This window comes from Schistocerca serialis, chromosome 10, assembly GCF_023864345.2.
Source record: "Schistocerca serialis cubense isolate TAMUIC-IGC-003099 chromosome 10, iqSchSeri2.2, whole genome shotgun sequence".
Classification (NCBI taxonomy): domain Eukaryota; kingdom Metazoa; phylum Arthropoda; class Insecta; order Orthoptera; family Acrididae; genus Schistocerca; species Schistocerca serialis.
The window spans coordinates 194,242,992-194,270,975 of NC_064647.1; the positions used below are offsets into that span (position 1 = coordinate 194,242,992).

General features: G+C 44.4%; 1 protein-coding gene and 1 non-coding gene across 2 annotated transcripts in view; one reads left to right on the plus strand and one right to left on the minus strand.

Moving 5' to 3' along the window:
• The window catches only part of LOC126424675 (insulin receptor-related protein-like), a gene marked incomplete at its 5' end in the record, with an annotated part of 166,117 nt that extends 142,921 nt beyond the window's left edge, over positions 1 to 23,196 (plus strand). Inside the window, 3 exons of the mRNA XM_050087404.1 lie at positions 2,270 to 2,407; positions 14,374 to 14,565; positions 20,737 to 23,196. Of these exons, the coding sequence (XP_049943361.1) occupies positions 2,270 to 2,407; positions 14,374 to 14,565; positions 20,737 to 21,054 (648 nt within the window). The remainder of the gene's footprint in view (positions 1 to 2,269; positions 2,408 to 14,373; positions 14,566 to 20,736) is intronic.
• Positions 23,197 to 26,211: 3,015 nt separating this feature from the next.
• Trnas-cga (transfer RNA serine (anticodon CGA)) lies at positions 26,212 to 26,286 on the minus strand. Its single transcript has one exon. It is a non-coding gene; the product is annotated as a tRNA-Ser (tRNA).
• Positions 26,287 to 27,984: the final 1,698 nt, after the last annotated feature.

The following is a 27,984-nucleotide window of genomic DNA, read 5'->3' on the forward strand; positions in this document are numbered from 1 at the left end:
AAGTTCGTGGCACCCTCCATTGGTGTTGGTCCACCCTTAGCCTTGATGACAGCGTCCATTCTCCCAGACAAACGTTCAGTCAGGCGCTGGAAGGTTTCTTGGGGAATGGCAACCCATTCCTCACAAGGTGCTACACTGTGGAGGAGTATCGATATCGGTCGCTGAGGCCTGGCTCGAGGTCGGCGTTCCAAAACATCCCAAACGTGCTCTGTAGAATTCAGGTCAGGACTCTGTGCAGGTCAGTCGATTACAGGGATTTTATTGTCGTGAAACCACTCCGCCACAGGCCGTGCATCATGAACAGGTTCAAAAATGTGTGAAATCTTATGGGACTTAACTGCTAAGGTCATCAGTCCCTCAGCTTATACACTACTTAACCTACATTATCCGAAGGACAAACACACACACCCATGCCCGAGGGAGGACTCGAACCTTCGCCAGGACCAGCCCCGCACTCCGTGACCGCTCGGCTAATCCAGCGCGGCTACGAACAGGTGTTCGATCGAGTTGAAAGATGCAATCGCCATCCCCGAATTGCTCTACAACAGTGGGAAGCAAGAAGGTGCTTAAAACATCAACGTAGGCCTGTGCTGTGATACTACCACGCAAAACAAGGGATGCAAGACCCCTCCATAAAAAGCACGGCCACACCATAACACTACTGCCTCCGAATTTTACTGTAGGCGCTCCACACGCTGGCAGGTGACGTTCATCGGGCATTCGCCGTGCCCACACCCTGCCATCGGATCGCCACATTGTGTACCGTGATTCGTCACTCCCCACGACGTTATTCCACTGTAAATCGTCCAATGTTTACGCTCCTTACACCAAGCGAGGCGTCGTTTGGCATTTACCGGCGTGATGTGTGGATTATGAGCAGCTGCTCGACCGTGAAATCCAATTTTTCTTACCTCCCGCCTAACTGTCATAGTACTTGCAGTGGATCCTGATGCAGTTTGGAATTCTTGTGTGATGGTCTGCACAGATGTCTGCCTATTACGCATTACGACCCTATTGAACTGTCGGTGGTCTCTGTCAGTCAACAGACGAGATTGGCCTGTACGATTTTCTGCTGTACGTCTCCTTTCACGTTTCCACTTCACTATCACATCGGGAATAGTGGACCTAGGGATGTTTAGCAGCGTGTGAATCTTGCATCAGACGTATAACACAAGTGACACCAAATCACCTGACCGCGTTCGAAGTCCGTGAGTTCTGGGGAGCGCCCCATTCTGCTCTCTCAGCATGAGTATAGACGTCGCTGATATGGAGTAACTGGCATTAGGTGACAGCACAAAGCATCAAATATGAAAAACGTATGTTTTTGGGGTGTCCAGATAATTTTCATCACGTAGTGTACGTCCCCTAAGGCTGGGCAGTGGTTGAGAAGGAGGTGAGATACAGTTGCAGCCTATCCCTGGTGTTATTCAGTCTGTCTATTGAGCAAGCAGTAAAGCAAACCGAAGCAAAATTTGCACTGGGAATTGAAGGCAAGGATGATGAAATAAAAACTTTGAGGTTTACCAATGACATTTTAATTCTGTCAGACGATTGCCTCCAATGCCAACACCGTGTTAAGTAGAGACTCCCGAGGAAATTAGCCCAAGTGTACTAGTAACGAGGCCTAACAGATCGTAAAGAAGGCAGTTTACAAACTGATGGTGGTTCACTAATGGTGTGGCCATTTACGTATCATGGACTGGGCCCTCTGGTCCAATTGAACCGATTATTGACTTGAAGTGGTTGTATTCAGGTACTTGGAGACCACTTACAGCCATTCATGGTCCCAAAAATCTTACGGGCCACAGCTGTTCGGAATTGGTTCGAAGAACATTCTGGACAGTTCAAGCGAATGACTCGGCCACCCAGTTCGCACAACAAGAATCTTGTCGAACATTTGTGAGATATAATCGAGAGGTCAGTTTGTGCCCAAAATTCGGCATCAGCAACATTTTTGGGGTTATGAACGGCTATAGAGGCAGCATGGCTCAATATTTCTGCAGGGGACTTTCCACGACTTGTTGAGTCGAGTCCAGATCGAGTTACTGCACTACACCAGGCTAATGGAGGTCCGACATGGTATTAGGAGGTATCCTATGACTTTCTTCACCTTAGTGTGCATACTCTGTATATTAATATTGTGTGGCAGGTGAGCACTGTACCACATGAACACACTCCCCTGGGATTCGCTGGAATTTGCGCCGATGACTGCCCGTGTCGTGCATCGGGCCTGCCTTGCTCACCAGCAGAGGGTGTCTCGATGTTGCAGGATGGCCTCCCCCTGGGCCGGGTGCAGAGGATGGCAGCCGAGATCGCGGACGGCATGGCATACCTGGAGGCCGTCAAGTTCGTGCATAGGGACCTGGCGGCGCGCAACTGCATGGTCGCGCAGGACCTCACTGTCAAGGTACCGTAGCCACCCACCAGCTGCTCACACTACTACACTGGTGGGAACCAGTATAAAGGCAACGAAGGTGGTAGCACAATGTATGTAGCATACTGTATCGAATTTAATAAGGAAGTACACTACTGGCCATTAAAAGTGCTACACCAAGAAGAAATGCAGATAATAAACGGCTTTTCATTGCACAAATATACTAGAACTGACATGTGATTACATTTTCACCCAATTTGGGTGCATAGATCCTGAGAATTCAGTACCCAGAACAACCACCTCTGGCCGTAATAACAGCCTTGATACGCCTGGCCACTGAGTCAAACAGAGCTTCGATAGCGTGTACACGTACAGCTGCCCATGCAGCTTCAACACAATACCACAGTTCATCAAGAGTAGTGACTGGCGTATTGTGATGAGCCAGTTGCTCGGCCACCATTGACCAGGCGTTTTCAGTTGGTGAGAGATCTGGAGAATGTGCTGGCCAGGGCAGCAGTCGAACATTTTCTGTATCCAGAAACGCCCGTACAGGATCTGCGACATGCGGTCGTGCATTATCCTGCTGAAATGTAGGGTTTCGCAGGGATCGAATTAAGGGTAGAGCCACGGGTCGTAACACGTCTGAAATGTAACGTCCACTGTTAAAAGTGCCGCCAATGCGAACAAGAGGTGACCGAGACGTGTAACCGATGGCACCCCATACCATCATGCCGGGTGATACGCCAGTATGGCGATGACGAATACACGCTTCCAATGTGCGTTCACCGCGGTGTCGACAAGCACGGATGCGACCATCATGATACTGTAAACAGAACCTCGATTCATCCGAAAAAATGACGTTTTGCCATTCGTGTACCCAGGTTCGTCGTTGAGTACACCATCGCAGGCATTCCTGTCTGTGATGCAGCGTCAAGGGTAACCGCAGCCACGGTCTCCGAGCTGATAGCCCATGCAGCTGCAAACGTCATGGAACTGTTCGTGCAGATGGTTCTTGTCTTGCAAACGTCCCCATCTGTTAGCTCAGGAATCGAGACGTGGCTGCACAATCCGTTACAGCCATGCGGATAAGTTGCCTGTCATCTCGACTGCTAGTGATACGTGGCCGTTGGGATCCAGTACGGCGTTCCGTATTACCCTCCTGAACTCACCGATTCCATATTCTGCTAACAGTCATTGTATCTCGACCAACGCGAGCAGCAATGTCGCCATACGATAAACCGCAATCGCTATAGGCTACAATCCGACCTTTATCAAAGTCGGAAACGTGATAGTACGCATTTGTCCTCCTTACACGAGGCATCACAACAACGTTTCACCAGGCAACGCCGGTCAACTGCTGTTTGTGTATGAGAAATCGGTTGAAAACTTTCCTCATGTCAGCACGTCGTAGGTGTAGTCACCGGCGCCAACATTGTGTGAATGCTCTGAAAACCTAATCATTTACATATCACAGTATCTTCTTCCTGTCGGTTAAATTTCGCGTCTGTAGCACGTCATCTTCGTGGTGCAGCAATTTTAATGGCCAGTAGTGTATGTAGCATACTGTATCGAATTTATTAAGGAAGTAGTAACTACATAAAGAAAAACAATAACCACGAAATCACATAGTTTTTTCATAAGACGAATGACAAAATAAGCCGTTTGCATTTCCTAAACGGAAATTGGTAAAAAGACAGTCACTGCCCTGTTGTGTCATTGCATTATTGGTTCTTTGTCTAAACCCCATTTTTTCCAGTTACCTCAAACATTCTCTGCGGTATTGATTTTGTTAGGGTTTGCAGGTCTTGCAGTGAAACGGTCGCCCTCTCTTCCCGTACTGCACTTTTCACCTCACATACGGCCTCAAATTGCCGTGGATTGCGATAAACACTCCTCTCAAGTATTCAAAATGGTTCAAATGGCTCTGAGCACCATGGGACTTAACATCTGTGGTCATCAGTCCCCTAGAACTTAGAACTACTTAAACCTAACTAACCGAAGGACATCACACACATCCATGCCCGAGGCAGGATTCGAACCTGCGACCGTAGCAGTCCCGCGGTTCCGGACTGAGCGCCTAGAACCGCTAGACCACGGCGGCCGGCTCTCAAGTATTCCCCAGAGGTTTTCCACGCGGTTCATATCCAGGCTACGTGCAGGCCATGGCAAGAGTGATGGCTCTCGATCTTCCACCATAATCGAGTCCATCAACATGACGTGGCAAATATGAGGTAGCCAAGGAGGTGGAAACGTGCGTTCTATTATGCCAAGACTGCTTGGTAGCTACAACAGGAAATCACAATTAATTAGCAGGAGTACAAATAAGAAAGTATTTATTATTTAACTTTGCTGTAGTCCATGATCAGTTGGTTGACAATTATAGAAGACGCGACTAGACTAAGCGTCTGTAGAAAGACATAATTTACAAGTCACAAATTCTGCAATGACGAATTAATCTCTCGTAATCTCGAATGTCGAATCCGGTTAATTTGAAGAGTAACTTGGATCGGAGCTACAAAGACTTGATGGCAGCAACGACTGAGCTGCAGACGATAACTAACATCGGATCTGGCTGACCACTGAGTGCGGCTACGAACTGTAGACTGGTACAACTGCACTACTCTCGTGCTGCACATGAAGTGGCCTAGCGGCGAGCTTAAGCACTGCGACTGGCTGTGTACTCTTTGGCTAACACAGCCAGCCGTTCTTCTGTTCTGTTTATCCAGAGAATCGCATCCGGCGGATCGATTTCTCAGGTGTGGTCGTATGACTGACGACATCGCGAAGACACCGATATCTTTATCTTCAAACCACTTTTTGGTTGCAGCTGAAACATACATAGATGCGTTATCCTGTTGAAACATTAAATTTTCTTCCCCTAGGTCCTCATACATTCTAATCAATTCTGTCTCTAGCGCCGGCCGGATTGGCCGTGCGGTTCTAGGAGTTACAGTCTGGAGCCGAGCGACCGCTACGGTGGCAGGTTCGAATCCTGCCTCGACATGAATGTGTGTGATGTCCTTAGGTTAGTTAGGTTTAAATAGTTCTAAGTTCTAGGCGACTGATGACCTCAGAAGTTAAGTCGCATAGTGCTCAGAGCCATTTTTTCTGTCTCTAGCATCTCAGTGTACATGTTAGGTTTCATTCTAGTGTTCAACCAAGCTATGTGTGATTTTAGTTTTTTATCCATCCTCATTAAATGTAGTCGTATATAACGAAATAATAAACAACAAGTTGCATAAAAGGAATTTAATTTCTTTGCCAGTTTCAACTGTGCTTCCAAACTTTGTGGAGCACGGTGTCTGCGCCGCTGGCGAGTTGGAGAGGGAAGTGCATTGCTGGGTCTCGAACCGTGGCCCTCAATGTGTTTGCGCCACTGCAAGGGTAGGGACGCTGATGATGCAGTGGTGTGGTGTCAGCTCTCCATTTCGCATTGCATGAGCAGGCTCTACCCACAGGAATGTATTGTAAATTAATCTGTAGAGGTCTGGCAACAAGATGAGCTGATAAATAAATGTAGCAGCTTCTGTCTGGAACCCAGCCTTCAGTGTAATGAGAGCATGGTATAAGAATGGGGGGAGACACATTCACGCCACGCCAACTGAAAACCTGGGACCAAAGCTCTGTATCAGTGTCGACCTGACCACTGCAGTGGCCGTAGACAGACTGCGGATGGGGCACAGAGTCCCGGCAGCACACTTCGTCATCCACCTCGCCAGTGGCACGACCCGCAGGTACCACAGAACTGAGATCAACAGTAGTAGGGAACGGTAAGGATCCAGAAGGGTGTGCTAGGAGGAAGGGGATGTATACGAGATCGCACCTAGTGGAGGACAAAATTGTCGTAAGGACCACCTGAAGAGAGCAGCAAGTCAGCCTGCCGGTTTAGCACCATTTCAATGGTACCACCTACCTGCATACCGGAAAAAAATTCAAAATAATGATGCAAAGGGAAGCCTAAACTCACTGAAATGTGGCAATAGGCCAATGGATTGTTCCTTACAGCTAAGGAAACATGGACTTTACAAAACTTCTTCACAACATGATGGTACTGACAGGCCTGGAAAGCTTTGAAATGCACTTAGATTTAGAATTTCTTTTTAGAAGCAAATTTTCTATATTTTTTCTAACATTCATCAAGTATTACCATATGACTACGAATACATATGACAAAAATTAAAGTGGTAATCCAGTATTGAATATTACTGTAGGTCATCAGTTTAGGTATGGAACTGTAAATTTACTTGAACAAATAGCTACTGAAATAGTGCTCTGCAACCCAAATCCCAGTGGCAATGAGACATATTTTGGACGGAACAAATGAAAATGGTTCACATTGAGAAATATGACAACTGATTAAAATTGTCCACTGTGTGCACAATAAGCAAAAAACTCCAATACAGCTACACATTAGGTTCCTGTGAGTAAAAAAAAAAGTGTGTGAAATCCTATGGGACTCAACTGCTAAGGTTATCAGTCCCTAACCTTACACACTACTTAACCTAAATTATCCTAAGGACAAACACACACACACACACCCATGCCCGAGGGAGGACTCGAACCTCCGCCGGGACCAGCCGCACAGTCCATGACTGCAGCGCCCTAGACCGCTCGGCTAATCCTCCTGTGAGCAAATCGAGCAAATGAATCACTAGGACTTGTAGTTGAAATAAACCTGGAGTCGGCAGGTTTGTTTTGTGCTTCTAAAGTGTTAATGATAGTCTGGCTGAGGCGTCCATTTTCCTCCATCATGTGTGTGCGTTATGTCCTGCAATTCTGACAGAGCACGGCATCGCCTAGTGGTGGCATAATACCACTGCTTCTGCAAGTGACATCTTCTGGGCTCTGCGTCTAAGGCAGGAGCGGCTGAGGTACAGCTGATGCCTCCAGTGCTGGAGCAGCTGTCACCCATTGGAGAAGCGCAGTGGCCAGCGTGCTATCATATAGGGGCCAATGGGCACCATGGCAGTGTCGGTGGCTGTGTGTCTCAGGGCTTGCAACACATAAAATCATTGTGATATATGGCCAAACAAGTATTCTGCTCGGGGCGTAGGGGGCCTTTGGCATAACATCTGTGGAGCCACTATGCGTGGTGATGGGAGAGTGTGAACCATTGACATCACCATCTGTGCAAATGGCTCAGATGGCTCTGAGCACTATGGGACCTAACATCTGAGGTCACCAGTCCCTTAGAACTTAGAACTATTTAAACCTAAGGACATCACACACATCCATGCCCGTGGCAGGATTCGAACCTGCGACCGTAGCGGTCGCGCGGTTCCAGACTGTAGTGCTCGGCTACAACGGCCCCCATCTGTCAAAGAGCAGCAGCATACTGGTTGAAGAAAAGCAGATGCGCCAAGGCATTTGAAATTACAGAAGTGAACATCATAGAAAAGCGACTACTAGACTGCTGGCGAAATGATACTTGCCAGCGAAAATGGGATTCGACTGAAAAGGAGCGTTGCATCTACACTTTTTTCCCAAACATCAAGGAACGCATGAGGCTAAAGCATATAGATCTCACATGTGGCATGGTCCATTACCTTGCAGGCCATGGTCCATACCCAGAACACTTTAGTTACTTTGGTCTCGGCTGGACACCCATGTGCTCTTGTGAAGAACTAAGAACTCCTGAGCATGTCACTTTACATGGTGACAGACTCACACACACATAAAGAACCTGAACTGAGTATGACAATATAGAGCAAATTCTACGATAGCGGGACGTCTGGAGCATACTGAATGACATAACCAACAATGTGTCATGTATGTTATAAGAGAATTATACAAACAAGAGCATACACACAAACACAGGGACTGGATATTTGGAATCATGCAGACACAGAGACAAACACACACACATATTCAATAGCCGAAACAGGTACAAACAGTGAGATTAATATGCAGATGTATATGTAAGATAAGACTAAATTAAGAAACACAGAAATGGATCAACTATCATTTTAATATATGTAGAAATGTCTTGAGTAACATGTGTAATTTAACTGACATGGTGACAGACTCTGTGCCCACTTGTTTAAAATTTCGGTCCAAAATACCGTTAACACTGTACCGACAGACCGTCCCCAGTCTGAGATGGTCCAGAGTCCTAAAGCTTATCTGTGGTCTCCACACAACTGTGTTTTTCATTTGGTCTGTCTGCTCTCTCTTTTGCTCCTACTGCTTCTATCTCCATCCACCTTCTCTTTTACTACCACTCTCTCTTCACCTCCCACTACTGTTGTCTTCATCTATCTCTCTTTCTCTTTCAGTTCCTCTTCCTCTCTCCACCATCACTGTCTCCTCTTTTTTTCTGTGCCACCCGGCACTGTCTTATTTCTCTTCCACCGACCCTATCTCTCTAGTACTCTCTTTCAGCACAAAAAGCGCAAACATGTCCGGATGCCAAAATTTTTGGCGAGGAAGGCAGAATGACGACTGAGGCAGCTGATTCCCAATTTTCTGTCAGTGTCTTGTAAAGAGGTACATATTCGCCTTTTTGTGGTCCGACAGGAGCACTTTTCTGCTGGTTCCCTTCTTTTCCCCTGCTACAACAGGATGTCTCATTTAATTAAAAAAAATTGATAGGTCAGTAAAGTTTTGACAGTTTATATACTTCGCCACATTTATACACTTTGACACATATAAACAGCAAATAACTACACATAACAAAATGTTAACACAAAATCGTTTGCTTTATATTTTTATGAATACTTTGGTCATCGACACAGTTCATCTCCAACTTGTGATTTGTAAAAATTTGTAAAAAAAAGAGTAAAAATGTTGTTATAAATATTTCATTGAATCTGGGGACTTGCTAGTTTAACATAATTTTTGGGACTCATTATAAGTTCTTTTCGGGCATGTAAAGGTTGATTTTAGCCCATGTTTTGTCGCTGCAATACCACTCTGGGCATATTGATATAGGCGTGAAGTGCACATTAGGCAGAGACAGCGCATCATAAAGTGTTATTGGTGAAAAAATGCTGAGTAAAAACATAGTTTGGTGACCACATAACCTTTGCGATGGCCCTGTAATACTTGCGATGTGTTCACTACGTCGGTTAAAACTACAGTTACACCTCTGACACTATATTAACGTGCGGATTTCAAGTGCATAATTACGGTAACTTTGAACCTCTCGATCTCGATAATGGATCATGTTATCGAAAAAAGTTTCGAAGTTCCCCGAGAACATCATCTTAAGAACATATTTTGAAACAATTTCGACTATTTACCATGCATATAAATTATAGAAGTGTCCATCCCCACAATTCGTGCTATTAGCACCCAAAAGTCGTGGTTTTTCGGCTGTATCTCGATAATAGGCACAGTTTTTCGAAAACAGGAATATTATGTTCTAGAGTAATGTCGCCAGAATGTGCAGTGAAAATTTGATCCATTTGCAATTGTTAGTTATTTAGACAGCTGTGGCTCACGGCGCAAAACCGGCTAAAAACGGATTTTGCTGTTTTCTGCATAAGTACGGTAACTTAGAACATCTGGAGCTCGGTAACGGCTAAAGATAACGAAAAAAGTTTCGAAGTTCCCCAAGGACATCACGTTAAGAACGTATGATAAAAATTTAAACGGTCTGACATGAATAAGAATTATAGAACTGGACATCACCACAAATGGTTCTTTTCGTACCCAAAAGTCATTGTTTTTTGCGGTTTTATCAGGAACCGCCCAGGACCATATAGTGCTTTTATAAACCACCTAAGATCAACCCTAGACCACACCTAACGCAAAAGAAACAACCAGTTCGCTCAAATTGCTACGCTGGAGGAAGTGTGTGATGTTTAAATTTTTAGCCTGTACTGTAGGGTAACAGCCCGCCGTTGTGGCCGAGCGGTTCTAGGCACTTCAGTCCGGAACCGCGCAGCTGTTACGGTCGCAGGTTAGAATCCTGCCTCGGGTATGAATGTGTGTGATGTCCTTAGGTTAGTTAGGTTTAAGTAGTTCTAAGTCTAAGGGACTGATGACCTCAGATGTTAAGTCCCAAAGTGCTTAGAACTATTTGAACCATTTTTATAGGGTAACTACAGTGTGCCCGTTCTTCCGATAGGTATACATATGGTCGCTAGGTCAAGGTTTATACAAAACACTTGACCCCTTATGTCTGTGATCAATAGAACACGAGATATGACAGCATGAAGACTCGCATTTTTACGCGCGGCTTTTTTGAACGTATTCCTACCTGTGCACTGCCGTGCACGGACAGATAATTGGGTTAATTTAATCATACTGCGTTGCATGACAGTAAATGTAACATTTGTACCATCCATTCAATATTAAGGTTAGGGGGGTTACCATTTAAATAAACCGTAAATACCGGTAGCCTGTTTTTAGTGACTTTCTAAATGGTTTAAAAAAATATGGGTAATGCTCTAGAGAACAGATCTGATGACGTAAAAATACTTTTGGAATGGAAATGTGACCATATATATTTACTGAAAGTATAGAATAATGTTCGAAAACTAACGAAAAATGCTTCATTACTCGCTTAATTACATGGGCGTAATTAACATCCCCAGTACGTCTCGATAGCTGAGTTGGCAGCGCGGTCGAATACAGTGCAACGGGTCCCGGGTTCGATTCCCGGCTGGGTCGGAGATTTTCTCCGCTCAGGTAGTCTTCATCATCATCATATTATCATATTATCCCCATCGACACCAAAGTCGCCGAAGTGGTGTCAACTCAAAAGACATGCACCACGCGACCGGTCTACCCGACGGGAGGCGCTAGCCACATGACATGTCATTTCATTTCATTCCACCATCCCTAGAAGGAGAGAGAAGTGTGGGAGAAGAGGGGAGGCCGCAGGGCCATCGTGTAGTTTGGCATACCTAAATATATAATTTTGCTTTTGATTCATATTTCATTTCGGTAAGAGTTCCAAACGGCTGCCGATCCTCTGCCTGGTATGTGACACCTACAAACTATGACTGAAAGCTTGCAGTTTTGAAAGTATTTTCAATTTATGTTCATCTGGAAAACAGCAAAAATTCTTAATATGATAAAGGAAACTGAAGATTGTTGAATACAGCAAAATCACGTAAATTCATTACGGTGGACTGCAATTTTTCAGCCATAAGCCAGCAACAGAGTATCACATCATCTAAGCCACATCATCTTAGCAGAAAATGTGGGGAACGGGGTAGTAAGCCTTAATGCCCGTCACGGTGAGAGGAATATTGCGGGACTAAATCTCCGACAGTGCTGACATTTACAGCTCACTCTACAAACTGGCCGCTTGCTGCGTTGGAAATGACGCAAGGAAGTAACAAGGTCTCGTGAAAGCGCATTACGATGACGTTCATATTCATATGTGGTACTTTTTTGTAGCTATGATTATGAAATTAAATTAAATAGATGTCACAGCACAAGGTGAAGCGGTTCAGCGGGTAATGGCAAGTGCAGTGCCACTTAGTGTCAGCTCGAATAGATTGGCGAGCGTCACAAAGCTTCGAATTTCCATAGATGAATACCAAGCAATAGTAGGAGCCGTAGTTTCAAGAAAAGTCAGATAAGCTATATATCTCCTCCTCCCTCGTTCTGCTTTTCCACCTGCCCACTATACGCCTACAATTTCCACCTACCTCCTTCATCTTCCCCCTTCATCTCCCTTTCTTTGTCGATTTCCTCCTCCCACTCTCTCTGTCCTTCTCTTCCCTCGCTCTCTGTCTCCTGCTCCTCCTGCTTCTGTCTCATCCTTCTCCTTCTCACTGTCCATCCCCTCCTCCCTCTCTCTTCAACTCGTCCTCTACATTCTCCCTGTCCATCCCTTGCTCCCCCCTCTCTGTCAGTCTACGTTCTCTACCCAATTTCTCTGTCCACCTCATTCTCCCTGTCTCTTAAAATTCGTCTAGTCACTGCTAGCTGTGCTCATCCTCACATGTAGACCCTGCGATTCATGCCTGTACTGCCCATACAACACGCCCTCTCCCCTGTCTTCATATTCAACTCCTCTTCCCCAATCCCTGTCCACTTTATCCTCCTCGTTCTCTCACATTCCATCCCCCACCCCCGCAAACTGTGTCCTCAGCCAAGCCCATCCACATATGTAGCCCCTGCAAGGCATGTCAGTACTAACCTCACAACCCACGTGTTCTGGAGGGCAGCCTGCATTTCAGGGATGAAAACGCTTTTCTCCCATGTCTCTGCTCATGGGAACTAGGAGGTTCTAACCCTGACAGTGCGAATTCTCATACAGCAAGTGGTATATGAATTCAATTTAGTTGAAATCGCTGCAGTGGTTTAGGAGGACATAATAACCTTTCCATTGTAGCTTTGATGTATAATCACTCAGTACATATATTACCTAACCTCCTCCTCCCACCTCTCTGCACACCTCTTCATCCCTCCTTCTCTCTGTCGATCTCATCCTACCAACTCTATCCATATATCTCCTCCTCCACATTCTCTCTGTCTTTTCATTTCCTTCTGATCCTTCTATATGTCCATCTCCTCTGCCCCTTATCTCCAACTATAACTTCCGGCTCCTTCCTTTTCCACCTGCACACTGCTCCACTAAATCTTCCACCTCCCTCCTGGATCTGTTCCTCCTCCTCCCTCTCTCTATTCATTTCTTCCTCCCCCTTTCTCTGATCATTTCCTTCATCCCACTCTGTCCATCGCCTCTTCACCTCTCTGTCCATCATCTTCACCTCCCAGTATGTCTACCCCCTCTTCCTCCTTCTGTAGACTCTATCTGTCCATCTCTTCCTCCATTTCTCTATAGAGAGGGTGAAGGAGAGGGATCCTCTCTCTCTCCCTAACTTCCTTCCCCACTATATCCACCCCCTCCTCCACCCTCTCTAGAGAGAAATGGAGGAAGAGATGCACAGAGAGAATGTACAGGAGTGTAGGGAGAGAGAGAGGGGGGAGACCCTCTCTCTCTCCCTAACTTTCTTCCCATATCTATCCATCCCTTCCTCGACCCCCTCTCTCTCTATTCCCTTCTGCCCCATCTTCCTTATTCATCCCCTCATATCCCTTCTCTCTATCATCTACTCTGACCATCTCAACCTTCTCATAGCCATGTCCATCCACATGTGTAGCCCCTAAAAAACAATTTGGTGAAACAGGCTGGCACTACCATCGCACAGGCCTAAGGATAAACAATGCGAAGACAGAAGTCGTGAAGAGTAGTAGAAAGGAAAGTAACAGCTTCTTTAACATCAACACTGAGAACTACATATTGGTGTAAACACTGAAGAAATGTTTCTGTTTATTAAACAAACAAGACAACAGAAAAAAATTGATTAACACAGGTGGAGAAAGCTTTCTGCAATGTAAGAGCTCTACTGACACTAGATATTTGGATGGAAATGAGGTATGGAAATGAGGTAGAAGTTCCCAAACGAGCATCTCTTGGGGGGCAGCAGTGTATGGAAGTGAAACTGACCACCAGAAGAACCAAAACGCAATTTAAATACTAAAAATAATGTGTCAGATATAGTATGAAAAGTCAGAAGTACCAACAGGATATGTGAGGATAGAGGTCTATACAAATTCCTTACCAGAGTTAGCGCAACATTGCTACGGTATCTAGGAATAAATGACTTAGTCGTGGAGTGAGCAGGAGAGGGAGAATGATACAATGGGCAGATAAAAATTGGAATATGCAAAACAGATTATGATTGTGTTAAATGTAATAGCTGCGTAAGCATGAGAAGATAAGTACTAGATGCAAAAATTGAGAACAACATCAGATCATTAGAACGATTGATGACTTTTTAAAAACAAAACTTAGAGTATACATAAAGATGTAGGTCATTTGAGACAGTCACATCTCGTCAATTAATTATTCATTGCCCCCACTGCACTCTCTCGAGAGTCAGATTATTTGTAGTAACAAATAACATTGGCTTAAATACTTGTTATTGTTCATATTTCTCTGTACCAAGAATTAAGTAGCTCTGTTCTCATTTGTGAAGACGGCTACAACAGTGAGTACTTCTGTCATGTTGTCACGAGCTGTATGTCCACAGATTGGAGACTTCGGGATGACACGGGACGTGTACGAAAATGACTACTACAGGAAGAGCAACAAGGGCCTGCTGCCTGTGCGCTGGATGGCGCCGGAGAGCCTGCATGACGGCGTGTTCAGCTCACTGTCTGACGTCTGGAGCTATGGCGTAGTCCTCTGGGAGATCTCAACGCTGGCTGAGCAGCCCTACCAGGTATGCCCATCTCAGAGGATCTCCTGTCTGCAGGGCAGCCCCACAAGGTAGGCCCATCTTATAGAGATATCCACACCAGATGAACAACCCACCAGGTAGGTTTTCCTCAGGGAGATTTCCAAGCTGGCTCAACAGCCCTATCAAGTAGCCTTATCTTTGGGAATCCGTACTGGTAACCCCTACCAGATATCCAATGGAGATCTCCAAACTAGGTGAAAAACCAGACAGGATAAGCCCGTCTCAGTGAGGTCCCTTTACTAGCTGAACAACCCTACCAGGTGGGCCTGTCTCAGAGAGATATCCATGCAGGCTGAGCTGACATATCTCCACACGAGCTGAGCAGCTATATCAGTTCAGCCTATCTCGGCGAGATCTCCACACTAGCTGAGTAGTCCTACTGGGTAGGAATATCTCAATTTAGCAAAGTAGCCCTGCAAGGTAAACCAATCTCAGTGAGATCTCCACAAGACAATCATGTCAGCTATCCCTATTTCAGCCAGATCTGCACACTAGCTGAGGGAGCCCTATCAGGTAGGCTTGTCTCAGGAGGGCTTCCAAGCTGACTTAATAGCCTTAACAGCTTGCTCTTCTCAGAGATGTCCATGCCACCAGAGCAGCCCCACTAGGTAAGTCCATCTACACTCTGCCAAGTCAAGCTCACATACAATTACTAGACATATCTACTTACAGAAGCTTTCATGAAGGAAATTTATTCTATATTTTACCTGTCATTGTCTGTTATTTATCTAAACGAGGGAGTATCAGAGAGTTATTGCTCCTATTTTTTATTAGCTGAAATTAGGTACATACAGGCAGTTACAATTATAATTATCTTATACTATTTTTCCACATAGTCCCCACACTGACATTTGTCCCATTGCAGCCCTAAATTTGATCTGGCTCTGTGGTAGAATTCGTTCCTCTGACTGTGGAACCATCATTTGATTGCTGTGTTGACTTCGTCACTGCAAGTGACTCACTGTCTTGTGGGGAATTTCTTCAGCACACTGAATACGTGGAAATCACTAGAGGCAAGCTCCAGATTGTATGGTAGGTGGTGGAAACTCTTCCAGTGAAATGACTGGAACTTGTCGGCGATTCTGATTGCCACATGTGGCCCCACAATGTTGTGAAGGCTAACCACGTTGTCCATATTGAGATGTCCTCGGCACTTCTTGCATATGGCAGCCCATAGGCGTGGCAGTGTCTCATAAAACCCTTAACACCATGTTCGCAATAAATGGCAGTGAACAATATATTTTTGTCAGAGGCAAAGACTGGTGTTCCCACAGCATGCTTGCTGATTCGATTCTGGCGTGAAGCGCAGTATCCACCTTTGGTCGCCAGTAACAGTGCGGCACAGGAGACTGTCATCCTCCATGAGCTGTGCTGCGGCTTCCATCGGTGCTGTTGTAGGTTTGCGACCTCTGTTGGGGGCCAGACTGTATCGATTAGTTTACACGGTTGCGGTTGTTTGTCTTCTTCTTGTGTTGGCTGGCGCCACTTGGTTACGCAAGCGTTGGCTGGCCTCTAGTGGCAGCAGTGGCGTTAACGATGTGGAGTAACTGTGGCCCTATCTTTGGGATGACGTGGTTGTTCTTCCGAGCCATGTGTGAAAGCAGTTTGGTTGGGGACTCGGGAGGAGTGACGAGTGCAGTGTGAGAACACGCTGCGACCACTGGCAGTACGCATGCACAGCCGGATGGAAGGGCAGTGGTCGCGAGTGTACTCGACCTAGTCGTCAACCGGATCCAACTAGCGGATTTTAATCCGAGTAGTGAAACCTCCATCATTGTGAGATCTCGCGATTCTCCAGTGACTTGAGTTCGTGTTGCTGCTCGCAGTGTCGCCGAGACGAAGAGCAGCGAGTGGAGTACATGGGGAAGGCGGATCTGACTATCTTTCGCCGACTTCTTATTACTAATTGCTGCATTCTATGTTTTACTGTTTGCTAAGTTCAACCAGCGGTATTTTTCCTACCTGGTGGCGCTAACGCCCCAGTTACCTGCCCTAGAGGTTACTGTATGTAAAGGCAGTGTACGTTTTCTCGCCTTGCTGCTGCTGTCTGGTAAGGCGTGTAGTTTTGACTGTTTCTTTGATTTGTTGGTCGGTTGGTGTTTCTTCTGATCTGGTAGTAGTGGTTCCTTTCTCCTTTTGGATGCTCTAAACACAGCATTCTGAGGACGTAGAGCCCTTGGCGTGTTGCTCCATCGTTGCATTTGTTGTCGGATGTTAGGTAGCTTCAGCAGGTTATCATTAGGCATTCGATAGACTGCCACTAGTCTGAGTTACCATCTTGAGATGTGAATGCAGCTCTTGACTGCCTTTCTCATTGCTTGCGAAAGTGTTTATGGCCTGACCTACTCAGAGGTCGATTCCTGGAGCACCGTCTGTGACTGGCCCTTGTGTTTTATTATTGTGTTATTATTTTATTATTGTATTACCAAGTTACCATCATTTGTCTCACCTGTTTGGGGATCAGTTGCTTGTTCTTTTGAATTAACCTTGTTATTATACTTGCTGTTCTATTGTATGTTCTAAATTTTTTTAATATAGTTGCCACTCTTGGCGTTACAGCAAGTTAAACGGCTGTGCTACCATGTTTGTTATCATTTTGTTTCACCTGTTTGGTGATCAGTTGCCTGTCTTTTAAATTAAATTGTACTATTGCATTGCTGTTTGACAGAATGATTGTTAATTTTTTTAATAAATGCCATTCTTGGCGTTTAAGGCCTTCAGCCATGAAACAATTCTTACTTTATTGCCATTAAGGTCCTCAGCCGTGAGCATGGTTACTTGTTTTAAAATCCTAATTTGGTAACTGCATTTTAGCAGTGAGCTTTAAGATTGTTGGTGATTTGTCTTTTATATTTTAATAACTGTAATTGTAAGTTACAACAAGTTTAAACAATTCTTAATTTATGCCCATTAAGGCTTTCAGCCGTGAAAAAATTCTTAAATTATTGCCATTATTTTAATTTGTCGTTGATTTTAAATAAATTGTGTGTGATAAAAAAAAAGCCAATCAATAGTAATTGATTGCGGCCCCGTCCACAATCGCAACCGAATCCTGCCTTCCTTGACTACCAGGTTTCACTCCATACCATCTTTCATCATGTCATGCAACTGCTTAGGCACCCATCAATATGAAACGTCCCAGTACCCCAAGGACCAGTGGACGATGTGGTAAACACTCCCATACGAAATGCCAAGCTTCCAGAAAATGTCCTTGTGATGCACAGGCTGATCCATTTTCACCGCTACATCCGCATGGGAAATATTGTCATCAGCAACGAATGCAGCTTCCAAGAACGTTCATTGCCATGCACGCCTCCACGGCCTTTTGCGAACTCACACCACTACCACCGCACAGTTCCCAAAGGGAAGCGCTTTTGCCCATACGTGGGCTGCATTGCCCTGTGGATTTCGCTAGACGTTTGTCCCTTTTTCCATAGAAAACAAATCACACCTCGTTGCTCTTATGCATGGACCGCCATCTTCAACAACTGACAGCAGTGCCGTAGCGTGGAGCTACCGACGAATAAGGCTAGCTAGCATGGTCTAAAAAAGATACACCGCTGGGAATGGATACGTGGACTTTGGATTTACAGCCGTAATTTGGCTAAAAAAAAAAGTAGGGGAAATGCTTCCTGATTCAGCCTCATACCATCTGCTTTCTTCCGAGACCTCGAATCCCCATTTACAAATGTCATTCTTTATGTAATCATGAGTAGGAATGTTTACAACTTTTCATAATACAAAAACGTGTGAATACAATATTTTTTATTGTTTACGTTCTTCAGAGTTATACAGGGTGGGTTAAAAAGGATTTTACAACTTTGGAATAACATAGAAATTTGTTGATATAACTGACAGAATCGGTAGATGTGTCATTTTGTAGCAAAAAACCTCAAATTTCAGAGTCGTTTTGGTTCTATGTGACTACCACCTGTGAAGTGGCAAACATCCCACTAGCAATCAGTTTCTTCCCACACCTGTTGCAGCAAATCGAGCAGTGGCAGTGTGGATTCGATTTTTCAGGTCAGCTAAATTGTTCAGTAGGGGAGGAACACACACTTGGTCTATAGTAAGACCCCAGAGAAATAAGTCCAGTGGTGTCATGTCTGGACAGTGAGGTGGCCATACGACTGGCCTTTTACAGCCAATCCACCGACCGGTTATCAAGGAAACCTCTAACTTTCGTGAGGAATTGAAGTGTTGCCCCGTCGTGATGGAAGTAAACCATCCCATCTCGGCGAAATTTACGCCGAACAGTTGTTGCAGAGTTCGTTTCATGAAACAAAAACGCACAGCTAGCCATCTGAAGTGTGTACTACACTAGTGCTCCTGGTGGCGGAATGGGGTACTGATGCACTACGTGAATCAAATTTGAGGTTGTTTGCTACAAAATGACACATCCACCGATTCTGTAACTTGTGTCAGTAAACTTCTATATAATTACAAAGTTGCAAAGTCCTTTTTGACTTATCCTGTATTTGTTTCTGAATATTTCCAGTGTATTCTGCTTGTAAATGTGGGATCTAATCTACTAAAAGTTTGAGTTAAATATTAGCACGATTTTTATCATCATCCTAGTGACGACAAAACCATGTATTCTATAATAATATCGGGGATTTTCTAATTTTTTTTGTATATTACCACCTTATCACCATTCCCTCTAGATGTTATAGGACTACCTGATCCAAACAGTATTACGAGTGGGGACCGGAATCGTAATGCTGCACATTGCGTACTTGTAGTAGGAGGATGCGCCGCCAGAGGTTTGTAGTAGAAGCTCTGCTGAGTCATTCTGCCACACGGCGTCACCCAACAGTGAGAAGTGTGGTTTTTTTGGCAGTTCTTTGAGTGTGCGTACAGTGCAGATGTGACACGAGGAAATGGCTAGTTCTTACGAACAACGTGTAGCAGTGAAGTTTTGTTTCTTGTTTGGCAAGAACGCAGCAGCAACTGTTGCGATGATTCAGACAGCCTACAAAGACCATACTCTTAGTGTACGAATGGTTTTCTCGGTTTAAAAATGGAAAACTGGTGGTTGAAAATCAGCCCCATTCCGGTCGACCTTCAATTGCTCGAAGCGAAGACAACATCGACAGAATCCGTGATCTCATCAGTGAAGATCGACGCAGTACAATCGACCAACTCGACAACTTGTCCGGGTTGTCCTGGAGCTCAATTCAGCGCATCTTGACCATCGATTTGGGGACGCGGAGAGTGGCAGCAAAATTCGTGCCGAAACTTCTTACTGGAGATCAAAGGGATCGTCGTGTTGAAGCCTGTCTGGAAATGAAGGACGCGTTTAAAGATGATCCACATTTTTTCAACAAAATCATTACAGGTGATGAGTCATGGTGCTATGGGTACGATCCAGAAAGTAAACAACAGTCATCACAATGGAAGTCATCTGGCCCACCTCGACCAAAAAAAGCTCGACAAGTGAAATGGAATGTGAAAACGATGTTGATCTGTTTTTTTTGACATCAAAGGGATCGTACACTCTAAAATTGTCCCTGAAAACCAGACAGTAAACCAACAATTCTATTTGGAGGTTATGAAACGGCTTCGCAGAAGTTTGTCGCGAAAACGTCCGGCTTTGTGGGATTCTGGCGTGTGGCTCCTGCATCACGACAACGCTCCCGCGCACACGGCTCTCAGAGTTCGCCAGTTTTTGGCCTCAACGAAGACGACTACCTTGACCCACGCGCCCTGTTCGCCGGATTTAGCACCGTCGGACTTCTTCCTATTCCCGAGGATGAAAAGAGACTTGAGAGGGAAGCGTTTTGGGGATGTGGAAGACGTAGAACGCAATGTCATGAAAGTGCTAGCAGGTATCAAAGAGGACGAATGTATAAGGTGTTTCGAACACTGGAATGAACGTTTGGACAAGTGTATTAATACTAATGGAGAGTACTTCGAAGGAGATTAAGGTTGTATTTGAAAACAATAAAGTATATGCTTTCTAGAAAGAAATTCCGGTTATTTTTGGGCCCCCCCTCGTATGTTGCTGGTAGTAAAGCATTATTTTACGAAGTTTGCAATGAGCCATAAATATCACGTACGTTTGAAACTGCTACAGGAGTTACAGAATTATGGTAATGCGGTGGGCTGTTCTTGATAACAACTACAGTGCAGTGTGCTCGTGCTGTGTTGCAGGGCCTGTCCAACGAGCAGGTGCTGTCGTACGTGCTGGGCGGCGGCCGGCTGCCGCGGCCCCCAGACGCCGCCCCCGCAGTGTGGGCGGTGTGCCAGGCCTGCTGGCAGACGTCGCCTGCGCTGAGGCCCACCTTCTTGCAGCTGGTGCGCTCGCTGGACTCATTGGGTGGCGGTCTGGGCCCGGACTTTGCGGAGGTGTCCTTCTACCACAGCGAGGCTGCCGTGGCACTCGGGGATGGGGCCGACACTGTGCGGAGGTCTCCACCGCCCACCGTGTACGGCTTCCTGCCGGCAGACCTCGACGAGACACTTTTCTGATCACTGCTAGCTACGTGGCTCCCATCTATGTGACAATACCAGCCTCATCCCATACCAGGGTACCCGTCTACTACAGCGACATTGCCAGAACTGACATCATGCAAAGTTCTCTGATGCTCTTCCAGCAGGGTAACCTGTATGAGACGTTCTTCTGATCACGTTTTGCTACATAATCTCCCGTCATGTTGGTACCGTAGACCTCACCACCATACCTTTACAAGTGTCCATTTACACTGGAGGGGTCGCTTCATTTTTTGACAGATCCAACAGCACTGCTTCTACTCTGTATGGCTACCTATCAGAAAAACTTGACAGCCCACTTTTCTGACCACCTCTCGTCACGTCACATCTCTGTGATGGGTAGGCCTGACTGCAGACATTCCAGGGGTATCTAGCCGTCACAAAGAGACCACAACATTCTAGGCAGAGTTGACACAACATAAGAGTTTTTCCCACGGTTATCTTCCAGGAGATCTGGACAAGACATTCTCCAAATAATCTCTTGTCCTTTCACCACAATGAGGCTGCTGCAGGTCTCTCAGATGGAACCAACAAAAAACAGAGGTCCCAGCACCCTCCGCATATGGCTACGTACAGAGAGACCTTGATGAGACACACTCTGTTCACCCTTAACTACATACCTCCTATCTTTGTGATGGCTCTGTGGCTCAGTGACCAGTGCGAGCCTTTCAGTTTGTCACCACTTCAGCACATTGCATGTCCATAAAATATCCCAGCTGGGGTACAGGAAACCACAGTTTAACGCAGATTCCCAACCACGTTGCGTTTCTGGTGAATCCTCACGTCACTGACTAGTGAAGGCTAAATAGAGACTGAAAATCCGAAATGTAACCAGGATTAGATCACTCGGTTTCACAGTTTCCAGGCAAATGTTTTACCACTAGACCACCATGTCTGACTAGTAGGAGGTGTATAAAAGTAGGATGACATTATTATGGCCATCTGCCAGTATCGAAACTAAGTGCACGCTGCAGCATGCACACTGGTTGAACTACCTGGCACTGACGCAGCCAGGAAATGTTAGGTATCTGTAGGTGTTTGGAGCCATGCTGTTTACATTGCTCCCACAGTTATTCAAAGGTTTCTGGTAGAGGCGATATTCATGCACAGAACAAGACAATCATACTAGTCAGTTCGTGCGAGCGATGACCTAGGCGCAATCTGTGCATGGGTCTCCTACCACGACACTAGGATACAAACTATCATAAACTTTATTCCTCACTCTCATTTTTCAGTTATTTTCATAAAGTACCGTGAGTAATGCGCCTTCCATTTTAGTATTATTTAACTTGTCTGTATTATTTTCTTGTGGTTTATGTGAAATACAACATTAATCAAAATATTTGTTGCTTTTAGAAGTGTACATTTATCAATAAATTACAAAAAAATGCATTTTGAGGTTCAAACATTGGTGCTAGTACATATCCAGAAATATTTTTGTACTTAAGGAGCATGCATTCATTTGCAAAAAGATTTATGTGCAATTTTATCTAACTGTATTATTTACAAAGATCATGTATGTGATAATTGTGTATTATAAGTGTCAATATTTTTTAAGTACTGAAGACACAAAACCTATAAATTGAATTATTTTTTCTGTGTCAAACAAAGTAAATCTTATTTTTTACTCGCAAATTATTGGACTAGACGCACTAAGAAATACTTGTCATACTTGTAACTCATATCATAAAATAATCATTTGTTGTAGCTATCATAGAATAGATAAATATATTTCTCTATCTATGTACCTGTTTTAAGAAGAGCTGTGTAATAGCACATATATAAAAGTGTTGATTTGAGAGGAAAAGATACTTTTCAGTTGATGTCAGCAATGACAAGAAACGCAATTTGTCGATCATAGACAATTTATTCGACTATTTCACGACTTTTTTTCTTCACACGAGCTATATTTCCTATAGAAAAATAGCAACATTTCTAACTTGTCAAATAGTCATTCCGCATCATGTAAAACATTATATGTTACAAATTTACGTTTATTGTCTCATAGGAGAGCAAACATGTGTGATATAACTAATGTGATAACGTACCTGTAACGGCTGTGAAAATGCGAGTGTAACCTGCAAATCAAGTCAATAATTTGAATGAGTAAAATAAATAAATATGAATAAAGACTGAAACGACTTTGTTGTTTTACTTATTCTGATCATGTTTTGCACAGTATCATTAGTTTACCGGTTTTCATATGATAGTACCTAGTGAATAAGATTGTTTCAACGATATACAGACATGGAACATTTATATTGGCAAGCTCAGTAAACTGAGATTTACGATATTCTGTTCTTTTACGGCCACAAATTATCCTCAGCGCTTTTTTTTTTTGCAGTCGAAATACGTTTATGATCTGAGTTGCAATCCACCAGAAAATGTTTTCTCGGTGGATCAGTGAACTTCACTGTGCGTAGTTTGCCTGCGCAGTTCTTTGTTAGCTTTTTGTAGCGTTTTAGAAGCCTCAGTCCATAGCATGCTGCTACTACAACATGCTACTTACATGCTAATCCCAGTTCAAGTCCTGCTGAACCCACAGATTCAAACATTTTCTAGCACTAATATTTTATAAATTTTTTCCTTCATTCTTGACTGGAAAGATTTGTAAGCAGATTTGTAAGTTTAGATTGACATATACCGTTTTGTTCAGAATTTACAATAATTTGACAGTAGCGTTATCCTTCTTGAAGCTAAAATTCATGGCATTTTCTTTAGGTTCAATATAACTTTATTTCATATTGACCAGTTATATGTTTCCTTCAGTTGTTCAATTGCGTTCACTGCTAGGGGCTCACTTGTTTTTTCTGCAATGTCTGTAATATTGCTATTATCAGCAAAGCAAATTTTTATCTGACCAATACAATTGGGAAAATAACTGATGTATGTATGTATTGAACTAGGGACCTAAAAACGACAGAGGGTCTTCGTCCCCGCCGTAGCCCTCAGTGGTACACTGAGATGAATTGGATATCCGACCAATCATCAACAATTTCATATTCAGTAATCCACTCAGATGGTCGACATTTGCTCCTTTCTAAAGACACTCTAGCCCTAATAATGGCATTTAGAGCAATATTAAAAATCTTTATAAAATAGAGAATTAAATGCATACATAATGTTAAATTTCCAGTTTCGAAATATTAGTACTAGTTTAGTACTGTACTACTATATTACTGTATTAGTTATTTTCAAATACGTAAGTATTTTTAGGGTATAAGACTCAATTAACACCCGCTATTTTCATACTTTTTGAATGAAAGTATTAAGTATACTGTATTAAAGCATTAACTTTGAGATATTGTTTTTATTTAATGAATCCTGAGTCTTATTCAAAGTAAGCTTAAATCAGCTATTTCACTTATTAATCAAAGTGCTATTACTGTGCGACAACAATATTTTATGTTTTATTCTTTTAATGATAGTTTAGGATTTATTCAAATATAATTTCTGTCTTTTCAGAGCTATATATTCACCGCTCTGTAATAGTCTGTAGCCATTATTATTACTTTAAATTAAATAGCTTTTTACGAAAATACCGTGAGTGTTTATGTTTTGTTTCTTTTTTCAAAGCCAAAAAATGTGTCGGGCTTGTCGAGTTTTCCAGAGTGTCGACTTATCGAGAGTCCAGTTTTCGTGGTTCTAATTTGATCATATGACTCTAAAATGCTTAAAAACATTTAAACTCACTATTTTTCATCTAAAATTTAGAAACTCTCCCGCGGCAAGACCCCCAGTATGCCCCCCCCCCCCCCACCCCCAATATTCTTTATACGTCGGCGCCCCTGGTGAGATTCCATCCGATTCTGTTGTTAACTTCCTTCCAATCCATCTTGTAGACAGAAGGCTAATGCAGTACATTGCTCAGCTATTTAAAACAACGCTTGATGTCAGATATACACAAGAAAAACTGTGTCTGCCAGCTCCAAATCTCACAGCAGGTAAACGACCATGGAGGTATATTATACCTCCGTGTAAATAACGCGGTCTCGGTCTTAAGCCATATGCATGTGGGACGAGGCAGCTAACGTTGACGTGCAGATAGGTGGGAAATCTAACGTCAGAAGATACAGTGCTGTCGCCACACGGGAAGAGCTGGTTAAAGTGATTTGCCCTCCTAACCCTATCCAGTGGCAATTTGCACGAGCAATAAGAGAGTGTCCAGAATGAGATTTTCACTCTGCAACGGAGTGTGCGCTGATATGAAACTTCCTGGCAGATTAAAACTGTGTGCCCGACAGAGACTCGAATTCGGGACCTTTGCCTTTCGCGGGCAAGTGCTCTACCAACTGAGCTACCGAAGCACGAAGCACGCCCGGTATTCACAGCTTTACTTCTGCCAGTACCTCGTCTCCTACCTTCCAAACTTTACAGAAGCTCTCCTGCGAACCTTGCAGAACTAGCACTCCTGAAAGAGAGAATATTGCGGAGACATGGCTTAGCCACAGCCTGTGGGATGTTTCCAGAATGAGATTTTCACTCTGCAGCGGAGTGTGCGCTGATATGAAACTTCCTGGCAGATTAAAACTGTGTGCCCGACAGAGACTCGAACTCGGGACCTTTGCCTTTTGCGGGCAAGTGCTCTACCAACTGAGCTACCGAAGCACGACTCACGCCCGGTACTCACAGCTTTACTTCTGCCAGTACCTCGTCTCCTACCTTCCAAACTTTACAGAAGCTCTCCTGCGAACCTTGCAGAACTAGCACTCCTGAAAGAAAGGATATTGCGGAGACATGGCTTAGCCACAGCCTGTGCGATGTTTCCAGAATGAGATTTTCACTCTGCAGCGGAGTGTGCGCTGATATGAAACTTCCTGGCAGATTAAAACTGTGTGCCCGACAGAGACTCCAACTCGGGACCTTTGCCTTTTGCGGGCAAGTGCTCTACCAACCGAGCTACCGAAGCACGGCTCACGCCCGGTACTCACAGCTTTACTTCTGCCAGTACCTCGTCTCCTACCTTCCAAACATTACAGAAGCTCTCCTGCGAACCTTGCAGAACTAGCACTCCTGAAAGAAAGGATATTGCGGAGACATGGCTTAGCCACAGCCTGTGGGATGTTTCCAGAATGAGATTTTCACTCTGCAGCGGAGTGTGCGCTGATATGAAACTTCCTGGCGGATTAAAACTGTGTGCCCGGCCGAGACTCGAACTCGGGACCTTTGCCTTTCGCGGGCAAGTGCTCTACCAACTGAGCTACCGAAGCACGACTCACGCACGGTATTCACAGCGTTACTTCTGCCAGTACCTCGTCTCCTAAGCCATGTCTCCGCAATATCCTTTCTTTGAGGAGTGCTAGTTCTGCAAGGTTCGCAGGAGAGCTTCTGTAAAGTTTGGAAGGTAGGAGACGAGGTACTGGCAGGAGTAAAGCTGTGAGTACTGGGCGTGATTCGTGCTTCGGTAGCTCAGTTGGCAGAGCACTTGCCCGCGAAAGGCAAAGGTCCCGAGTTCGAGTCTCGGTCACACAGTTTTAATCTGCCAGGAAGTTTCAATAAGAGAGTGGAATAGAAGGGAGAACCGATAGAGGTACTGAAGGCACCCTCCGCCACACACCGTCAGGTGGCTTGCGGAGTATGGATGTAGATGTAGATGTAGACTTCTTTTGTCTCACAAACCACATAATTTGTTCACGAAAATGGACACATGTAAAATTCCTATACTCTGTTAAACGCACACTTCCTCTCTTGACAGCATGCCAGTCTTGTTGCTCTGCCTGTGGTACAGGTACATATACATAAATACTTCAATATCTACAGGGAATAGGTAAAATAATGTGAACATGGGATGGGATGGTTGTGTTTGACGGTCAACAGCACAGGTAAGGCGCATGTCGCACTGGAATGTGCGTGTTCAGTACGGCCTAGACATCAGTGCAGGCTGTTTACGAGTAGTGCACACTTCGTATTTGCATTCAGAGCCTGACGTGGACGTGCAGTGAAAGACCTAACAGAGTTCCAAAGAGGGCAGAGTGTGCGGCCCCGATCAACTGGAGCATCAGTAACCAAGACAGCTTACTGAATGTTTCAAGAGCAGCTGTTTCAGCAGTCATGACAGCCTACACAAAACATGGAAAGACATCATCGTGTAAACGTAATAGTGGGCGCAAATCAAAACTTAATTACAGAGATCGTCATACGCTAACACGAACTGTGTCAAAACAACACAAAACTACGGCGGCTAAAGTGACTGCCGAGCTCAACAACCATCTTCGAGACTACCTATCTATCCACACTGTCAAACGAGACTCCATAAAGCGAATATTCGTGGACGAACAGCTATAGCGAAACGATTAGTGACGACGACCAACGCAAAGAAGCGTAAAACATGGTGTCAGGAGCATAAATCCTGGACGGATGATCACTGGAAAAGTCATATGGTCCAACTAATCAACATTTTCGTTATTTCCAACATCTAGAGAACGCCAAAAGAAACCTGCAATGATTGCTTGTATGTAACTGTTAAGCATGGAGGTGGAGTGTGGTGATGTGGGCAGCCATATCATGGTATTCAGCTGGTCCCATCATTATTCTCAAAGGCCGTGTTACAGCCAGCGGCTACTTGAACATTTTAGGTGATTAGGTGCACCCCATTATTTAAATGTTGTTCCCCAACACTGATGCCATATTTCAGGACGATAATGCATGTAGTCTAATTAAGTCGGGTGATGCTGAGGGAATTAGATTAGGAAATGAGGCACTTAAAGTAGTAAAGGAGTTTTGCTATTTGGGGAGCGAAATAACTGATGATGGTCGAAGTAGAGAGGATATAAAATGTAGGCTGGCAATGGCAAGGAAAGCGTTTCTGAAGAAGAGAAATTTGTTAACATCCAGTATTGATTTAAGTGTCAGGAAGTCATTTCTGAAAGTATTCGTATGGAGTGTAGCCATGTATGGAAGTGAAACATG